The 9072-nt window shown below is 48.1% G+C and overlaps 1 protein-coding gene across 1 annotated transcript; it reads right to left on the bottom strand.

The window, feature by feature from the left end:
- Positions 1-6195: 6195 nt before the first annotated feature.
- Positions 6196-7868, bottom strand: LOC146757803 (uncharacterized). The gene is made up of 3 exons (XM_085519512.1): positions 7137-7868; positions 6921-7024; positions 6196-6846 (listed from the first exon to the last, which is right to left on the bottom strand). The coding sequence occupies exon 1, from the start codon at positions 7846-7848 to the stop codon at positions 7453-7455; it is 396 nt and encodes a 131-aa protein (XP_085375638.1). The 5' UTR covers positions 7849-7868; the 3' UTR covers positions 6196-6846; positions 6921-7024; positions 7137-7452.
- Positions 7869-9072: the final 1204 nt, after the last annotated feature.

Raw genomic sequence — 9072 nt, 5'->3', positions numbered from 1 at the left:
TCCCAGGTAACACCTGGTAGCACCCAGCATCCTTCCCCAGGCTGCTGTACATCTTTATGCCCATCCTGCTCTCTGCTGAGTCTCCTGCCCAAGGAGTCCCACTGCTGCCAGTGCTGCATGCACTGAAATTCTCTTATTGGATTATGCTGTTTACTCTTGCACACAGGAACTGACAGCAGATGATGTAAGCAGACCCTTTAGGATAGGATTCTAGTTGGAGCCAACTTTGTTCCAGGGAGAAAGGTACCAAAAATCTTGCTTCTTTCCTTTGCATCCCTGTAGAGCATCCCTTGACAGTGTATATTACAGAGACAGAGGAGATGTAAACAGTTTCCACTGCCTTGTTGTTGAACCACTGGTGCTAATAGACATTCATTACCAGTATAAAACGATCTGATGGACCTGGAGATAAATGCCTTTCCCCAGCTTACTGTACTGGGAGGGATGTGTGTGAAATTGCATGCTCCAAGGAATGAAACAAGAGATTAAGATCCTGAAAGGAGCCTGCAGGGAGTGTCTGTGAATGGATCAGCTCTGCAGTGGGAGGACAATTAAGTGTCAGTACCCCAGAGGCCCCTGTCTTCCATCATCGCACTCCTGCCTTCCGAGGGAGAAACGAGCTTGTAGATAAACTGATATTTCTTTGAAAGGCTCAGCTTGGAAAGTGCTTAAATCCTATGGGCTGAGCACTTGGAGGTCAATGAGTTTATAGGCAACTTCTCATTCTTCATTCCCTTTTGACAGCCAAAGTATCCAGAGACAAACTTAGCTGAAGAGCAGAGCCTCTCCCCTCTATGCACGGACAAAGGTTCGGCCAGAGCCTTGCAGTTTCACATCGGGATGCTCATTGCTGAAGATGCAATGAAGTCTCCAGTGACCATAACATGAAGGCTCGTAAAATTAAAGTATATACTGTGCAAAATTATTTTTAGCCTGTTATGGCAGCCCCTGAGCAGCTGTGCCCTTTCCTTTTGTATTTGTATTAAAATTGCTAATTAAAAAAAATACAATTACCTTTGGAAATACCGACTTTGAGCCATGCTTTGCTGTGCTGCATTTTCAGAGAAGGAGTCTGGGCTGAGAGACCCTCTAGAAATATTTAGCTCAATAACGCTTTTTCGGCCATTTATGACTCCATGAATAAACATTCAAGTACAATAATAAAGGTTGCATATACACCATCACAGAAAGGAACTCTCAGGCACTTGTGGTTGCCAGGGCCTGCTTATTTTGTGGGCAAATAAACGACTTCACATATGAGCCAAAGAGGGCAATTTCAAAGCAAATAACAGAAATATACAGCAGATCGTGTACACTAACCGTGGCACCAAAATTAGAGCCATAAATAAGAGACAAAAAGGAAGAACTCAGTCAGGCAGATGGATGAAACCAGGAAAAAAAAAAAATCTCTGCAAATTATATTTTCTTGTGCATATTGAAAGTATTAAAATTTCTGATGAGCTCTCCTCCTCCACAGATTGGCACCATGCTCCCGTTATCCCATTAAAGTGCCTAAATAGGTTTTCAATAGATATTCTATCAATTTAGAAAATATCACGTCTGTCTTTTGTGCTGACTGAAGTGTTGTGTCGTTCAGTCTCTGGCAGGGTGGGCGGGCGAATTATGCTGTGCTTCTTATTTTTATTAATAAAGTGCAGCATTGCTCTTGCTCGGGGTCTGAGGGGTCTCCGCTCCCTGCCACAGCTTGTGGAGGGCAACCCCAAAGGTCTGAGTGTTAATATTCTGATAAAGTGTTTTTTAATATGCAGAAAAGCAAATGCCACAACAGTTCCTTGCTGCTGAGTGGTGTTTTGATCTGCAACAAGAAGACTGCAGGGTAAATGGTTCAGCTGAGTGAGCTAACAGAGGTCATGGAGAGACCCAGCAATTAGGGCTGACTGTGGGAAATGAGAGGAGCCATGCTTGGCCCCAGTCCTGCTCAGCAAGGACCAGGCATCACTTAAGATTCTGGAAACACAACAGTTCATCAGGGATACCACACCACAGGACATCACTGCCCTCTCTGGGATCCATGCTGGGTGAGATATCAATGTCTTCTTTTGGTGGCACCTGACTCATGGAATCACTAAGATTGGAGAAGACCACCAAGATCACCTCATCCGACCATCAACCCGTCGCCACCATGCCCACTAAACCATGTACTTCAGTGCTACGTACACCACCTCCTGCCCCAAGATCCCACATGCTGATTTTAGAGGGACCAAGTACATTTCAGATGCCAGAATGGTCCACTGAGTGCAACTGGGACACCCATTTGTGTGCCCAAACCCTGCTGGTAATGGTACAGCTGCTCCCAGCAGCTATCCCAGCTGTTTCAAACATGTCTTCACGGCCCTACCTGGTGGCCAGCTCCAAGTTAATGACAACTTTTATGTGTTTAGAATGTGAAATCTGAATATCATGCTTTCTGAAGGCAGAAGCCATGGGTTTGTGGCAGCACTAGCACAGGTCAGTGCTAGCACTCAGACTTGTGGTGGGGGGTCCTGCTGGACATGCAAAGGACTACAGCCACACAGGTCTCCTCCAACATCATACACAAATGTTTTTGGCAATGCAGGGAGCTGTTGTTTATTACAGGTGCATGGGCTGCAAACATTTTGAAGAAGGTGCTCAGGAAAAACACCCTTTGGACATGTTTAACCATCATGCTGTGGATTTGCATAGCAAAGGGGAGGGAAGAGGTCGGGGATAAAATAACTTCTGAGCCTCTGACCATTTCTGCAGATGCTCACAAAATAAACCTCAGACAGCTCCCAGAATATAAGGGCTCATTTTCGCTTTTAGATAACCTCGAGTTCAGGGTTTTTCCACACATTGATATATCTGAAATAAAGGAAACTTGTTTCCACTCTCCCACAGCCCTACTGCATAGGAGGCATGTCTATGCATCACAGTTTTCACTTCTAGGAGATTCCTGACAGCCAAACTGTTTGCTCTGTTGTTCCGTCTTCGCCTGCCAGCACATCACAGGTGCTGGGGAATCTGATTGCCAGAGGACAGCTCCAGGAGCCCCCTGAGCCTCTGAAGCCTGCTGGTGTATCAGAGCATGGAACTGCCAAATTTCAAGAAGCATTGTCTTCATTTATCTGGTGGAAGTATATGTGTTTATTTTCATGTCAGCTTGTCCAGCCTTCTTTCCTATAGGAGGTAGCAGTAACGTTTCAGCTACTCCAGTAACGGCAGGAGGACGTCAGATGGATGACACCTGCTGACAACAGGATGGTGAGATTTACCTGTGACATTTCCAATTGGGAACAGTCATTTCTATTTGGAGAAAACAAGCATTTTGATATCCCATTGACAGTAAATACCTCTCACGCTTTGAATAGCAGCGTGCCAGGTATGTCTTCTACACCTCTTGCAGCCGGGCAGGGGGCTGGCACCGCATTGTGGAGTCTTCTCATCCTTGGGAAGGAGGCAGGGAGGAGGCAGCAGCCCCTCAGCTGGGGAGGGGAGGGTGAAGAGGAGCAGCTCCCCTGCTGCTGGGGGCCTGCACATTGGTGGGCAGCTACCTCAGCAGTTTTTGGGTGCCATCTCTCATTGTCTCTTCTGTAGGTTGTCTGCACTCTGAAAGACTTCAGCGAGTACAGGCAGTACCTGACCAGGCTGAAGCTGGACCACAAGCAAGCAAAGAGGCGAGAAGAGGTAGGCAAAGCCCAGTATTGACAGGTACGTGTCAGCGGCATGGCACCCTTCCAGGAAAATCTTGGTCAGGAGATGTCTACTTTGAAGAAATCTGCCCACAGACTGATGGATATGGACAAATCTTGCCTGTTCTCAGCCACTACTGTGGACTTGGTTGTGGAGGAAAAAGCCAGTCCACTGCAGCCTCACAAACCAGCTGACCCTCCTCCAAGCAGTACTTATCAGTCTGGTCAGTGTAGAAGGCTGAAAGTGGCTTTGGCTCAGCAAGACCTAAAGGGAGATTCAAAGAACACAGAATGTGCAATGAAGTTACCTGTCAAGTTGCCTAAACTTGAGACAGGCAGCCAAGCAAAGGTGCCAAGCATCCTGGAAATATCCATACTGAAATTGCCTCAAGAAGAAAGCCACGATTCCCTGGAGATTTTGAGTTTGGAGCTATGTCTGAACAGCGCAGGGAAGATCAGCATCTTCAAGAGGTGGTTGAGACTCGGCAGACAGAAGCGTTGGAGGGGGTGAAGGCGCTTTTTGTTTTCCCTTTTTATTCTGTTGATGAATCCTGAAGCAGTGAATTTGGAACCAGACGATCTAGGAAGCCACTTCCAACCCAAGTCATTCCGGGGTTCCATCAATCAGAAGCTCTGCAGGCGCTGTGCTCGGGTATTCTGCAGCATATTCAGATTCCCTTCAATGTCATATTGGTTTAATAGTGCTGTTAAACCACGCAGTGGGTTATACGTTCTACTTGGCAGTATAATAAAGAAGAATGCTGTATTCTTCCCCCTTAACATCCACCATATGAACGTGTTGTTCCATTATCCCATCCTGCTCATGCCTCAATCACTGTGTCATCTACTCTGCAAGACAATCTCATACACATGTCCAAATAAAGAGGAAAGTTCCTTGCAAACTACTGCAAAATAAATATACCTATATATGTATATAAAGTCATCTTTTGGGGATTAGTCTACTGTTCTATTGGTACAAATATTGTTTTAGAGAGGCATACACCATTTGGACTAGAGTTGCTTACTCTTCCAGCATTTTTAAGCTGGCTTCTGTCTCTTACCCTGTGTCATAAGAGTCTCACAGGTTGTCAGGATGAACTCTCTGCATATTGATTGTAAGATTTTGGAAAGCAAATCATCACTTGTGCTGCATTCCTTGACCCGCATCCCATGCAGCACTCCCCAGACATTCTAGGGAGGTTACAAAGACATCTCCAGGGAGGTAGAGCTCATGGCCTTGAACACTCAGTTTAGAACTAGCAAAGTAGCACGGGCTCTCTTATATCATCAGTATTCTTCTCAGACTCACCCTGATTTGTGATCAGGTTCACAAATTCGTTATCACACATCTACTGGATTAGAGAAATCCATCGTCTCCTTTCGAATTCACTGCTTCACTTTCCCATGCCTGCTGGATTAATGAAATGGATGGTATTTTATCAGATCAATTATCAGATCTAACAATCTGGGAGGAAAAAAGGGAGTGAGAAATAAAAGATGAGTCGGTGAGTAATATTGGAGAAGACACATTGAAGTGAACGATTTTCTATTTATTACAAATAGAGGGTAACAAGTTAATAAGAGAGAAAGCAGAATTTGGGTAATAACCATCACGCTGCTGTGATGAATTGTCTCATACACATTGCACGTATTTGTTAACACTGTAATGAGCTGTGCCAGAGAACTCTGAAAAATGTCGTGTGGAGTTTAAACATTAGTAGTTAGTGGTTCTTCTTCTGTCTTGCCTCCATAGCCACTAGGAATTGTCTGTTCATTTACTTGAACTTGTTCCTCCTCTTCCCCAAAGTATATCATCATAGAATCACAGAATGTCCCGGGTTGGAAGGGACCTCAAGGATCATGAATCTCCACCTCCACCACTGCATGCAGGACCACTAACCTTCATGTTTAACACCTGACCATGCTGTCCAGGGCCCCATCCAACCTGGCCTTGAACACCTCCAGGATGGGGCATCCACAGCTGTTCAAGCACCTTACCACTCTCATAGTAAAGAACTTCCCCCCTGATATCCAGCCTAAATCTTCCCTCCTTCAACTTAAAACCATTCCCCCCCGTCCTGCTATTATCTATCCTTTCAGAGTTGAATGCCCTCCTGTTTATGGGCTCCCTTTAGGTACAGAAAGGCTGCAAAAAGGTCACCCTGTAGACTTCTCTTCTTCAGAGGTAGGCTCACATTTCCAAGGACTAAAACCCAAAATACAAGCTGTGCTTCAATGACCTTGTGGGGACTACAATCTGGTGCTCAGCATTCAGTCACTGGGGACCAGGATCTGAAAGATGTCAGTCCTTTGCTGTGAAAACATGGCAAGGATGTCTGAGTATCTGATCTTTTGCAGTGAGGGGTATATAAGGCATCATTTTACTGCATAGTATTGGAGAATTGTAGAGTCTTGCACCTAGGGATTCAGGTAGGGATGTGAAGCCAACCACATCATGGCCCTGCGATCACTAGCCCGAGCCAGGCACTGTATTGAGCAGCTACTGAAAGAGGCAGCACCACTATTCAAATGTTTGTTTCGCTTTTATTTGCAACAAAGAGATGCTAAATGCATCCAAAATATATTTCAATATGAAATCAAATAGGCGGGATACTGGTAATGACTAAAACTTGCTCAGTTCCTCTCCGCAGTCCAGGAAAGGGAAAGCACGGCCAGGCCTGAAAACCGGAGCACGCAGTGTGTGTCCTTTGGTGCACCTCTGAGGACGCAATCCAGGCGATTCTGCTGTCCTTTGTGCCTTCCTGCTCAAGCCCTTATCGTTTCTTTTTGCTTTCCTTCTTGGCTTTCTTGCTCAGCTGAGCAGCACTTGCCTTGGGTTGCTTCACCGTCTCCCAGGTCTTAGACTCAAAACCCTCCGAGTCGTGCAAGAATCAATTGGGAAACAGTCAGGGAGCTTTCTAACAACTGAAAGGGAAGAGAAGCAAGAGAGGATGGGTGGGTGTCAAATAAGGGAAAAGCTCAGCAGGCAAGAATAAACCTATCCCTGAGCTCCAGCACACACGAGTGACCACTGCCTTATTAATTCTAACAACAATGTTATTCTAGCCATTAAAGTCACCCACGTTCACGTACCTGGTTGTGGACGTGTTCACGGCCTTGCTGCTGCTGCGCTCTACAACGCCAGCCACAGAAATAAAGAGTGCAGAAAGCTGATCTGTTGAAGACAGAGGAGTGAGCTGTGCTTAACCGACACTGCTTCAGAGCACGCTTACAGTAAGGCACACCTACCTTACAATGGCCACGCAGGAAGCTCCAGACACAGCTCCAGACTGTTTCCATGAAGCATTTCCCAATTGCATTTCACAGCCACTCACGCTCTGCTCCTCGACAATCTGCAACAGAAAAGTCACAAGATGCAAATCCCATCCCTTGGAGATGTCACAGACCTCCTCACTCATGGAGCAGCACTCATGGTATTGGGTGAGAAAGCAGATGTGTGCTTACCGAGTGAGCGCTGTTTGCTGCCAGCTGCTGGTAGGAACCCACCTAACTCTAAGTACGAACACTAACCTACGCCTAACTCTAAAACGGGAACAAAAACCTACACCTAACAATAAAACGTGAACAATAACCTACTCCTAATTAAAAAACATGAACAATAACCTACTCCTAACACCTAAACTAACTAACTAAGTCTAACAATAAAAACAACAACAATAAAAACAACAACAATAAAAACAACAATAAAAAAAGGGTTCAGATGGAACCGGGGGCCCGCAAGGTCTCAAAGGAGGAGCTGATGTTAAATGAAGCCACCCGGCTAATGCCGGGGGCGGGGGCCGCGCAGACGGTACGGAGCCCGGCGCCTGGACCAGCGATGCTGCAGCTGAGGTGGTACTGCTGCAGGGCCTGGCACGGTGGTGTGGTGCCAGGCCAGCTGTGCATCGGGCGGATCCACCTCCATGGGCTCGTCCTCCGGTGGATCCACCTCCATGGGCTCATCTGGAGGTGGATCCACCTCCATGGGTTCATCCTCAGGTGGATCCACCTCCATGGGTTCATCTGGAGGTGGATCCACCTCCATGGGCTCCACGGAGGTGGTCACGCGTCTGGTCCAGGCGCGATGGCAATGGGCTCCCTTGCCTGTCTGCTGCCCGATGGTGCTGGCAATGGGCCCCCTCCTCCTCCTCTTCGACCCCGCGGTCCCCGGAACCATCTTCCCAGCTAAATCGTGGGTGTCCTCCAGCCTCGCTCTCTTAGGCCTGTACATGGCTGTTATCGGCCGTAGATCTAAGAGGCGAGTGCGTTGCGTTGGGCAACGGTGACCAAGGTAACGGCTGTGGCCAGGGTTCTAACATGGCGGCCGCACTGCTGGCACTGCTGGCACTGGCGTTCCACATGGCATAAGGAGGGGGCTGGAGGACAGGGCACGGCACGGGAGCCAGAAGGCACTGCCTGTGCCCAGCGGGCAGCCCTTCTCTCCGGTCAGCAAGAGGGCACAGACGAGCTGGCCCTGAGCAAAGGGCCCTCGGCCTCCTTCATCCTCCCCCTTCTTCCACAAGGGAATCTCTTGGCGCTGCCATACACAGCACGCAGCACCACGCTGATCTGATGGGGCTCCTGAGATCAGCACCAACAACAGCAAGCTCCAAAGGGCACCTGACTACGCCTGCCTGCTGGGACACACCAGCTCTGCTCTCCCTGTTCCAATCCAGAGCCTCTCCTTGTAACACCTCCGACTCCATTTGCATCCACTCACTCTGATTACATCCCACGTCCACACACGGGGCCACACTGCCTCACCGACCCTCAGGATCAACAGGGTGGCCCAACAGGGTTCTAACTGCTGGCACTGCTGGCACTTTCCTAACCCTTCAGGATCATTTGCTTCTGTCTTTAGTGAAAGGGCTCTCCCTCAGGAATCCCAGACCCTGGAGGTTGATGAGAGAGTCCGGGGAATTGGAGATTTCCCTTTAGTCAGGGAAGAGGGGGTCTGTGAGTGCCTAGGAAACATTAAGGTCCATAAATCCATGGGACCTGATGGGGTGCATCCGCGGGTGCAGAGAGAGCTGGTGGAGGTTGTTGCTGAGCTGCTCTCTGTAATCTATCAGAGGTCTTGGAGAACTGGGGAGGTGCCTGAAGACTGGAGGACAACCAGTGTCAGTCCTGTCTTCTAAAAGGGCAAGAAGGAAGATCCGGGTAATTATAGGCCTGTCAGCCTCGCCTCTGTCCCAGGGAAGCCTGCTTTGGCAGGGGGGTTGGACTCGATCTCTAGAGGTCCCTTCCAACCCCTACAATTCTGTGATTCTGTGTGATTCTGTGAAGGTGATGGAACAGCTTGTGCTGGATGCCATCTCCAGACAACTGGGAGAAAAGGAGGTTATCAGGAGTACCCAGCATGGGTTCACCAAGGGGAGGTTGTGCTCAACCAACCTGGTGG

This window comes from Coturnix japonica, chromosome 19, assembly GCF_054131305.1.
Source record: "Coturnix japonica strain WE chromosome 19, WE-NBRP24, whole genome shotgun sequence".
NCBI lineage: Eukaryota > Metazoa > Chordata > Aves > Galliformes > Phasianidae > Coturnix > Coturnix japonica.
This window is presented reverse-complemented; position numbering and strand designations above follow the sequence as displayed.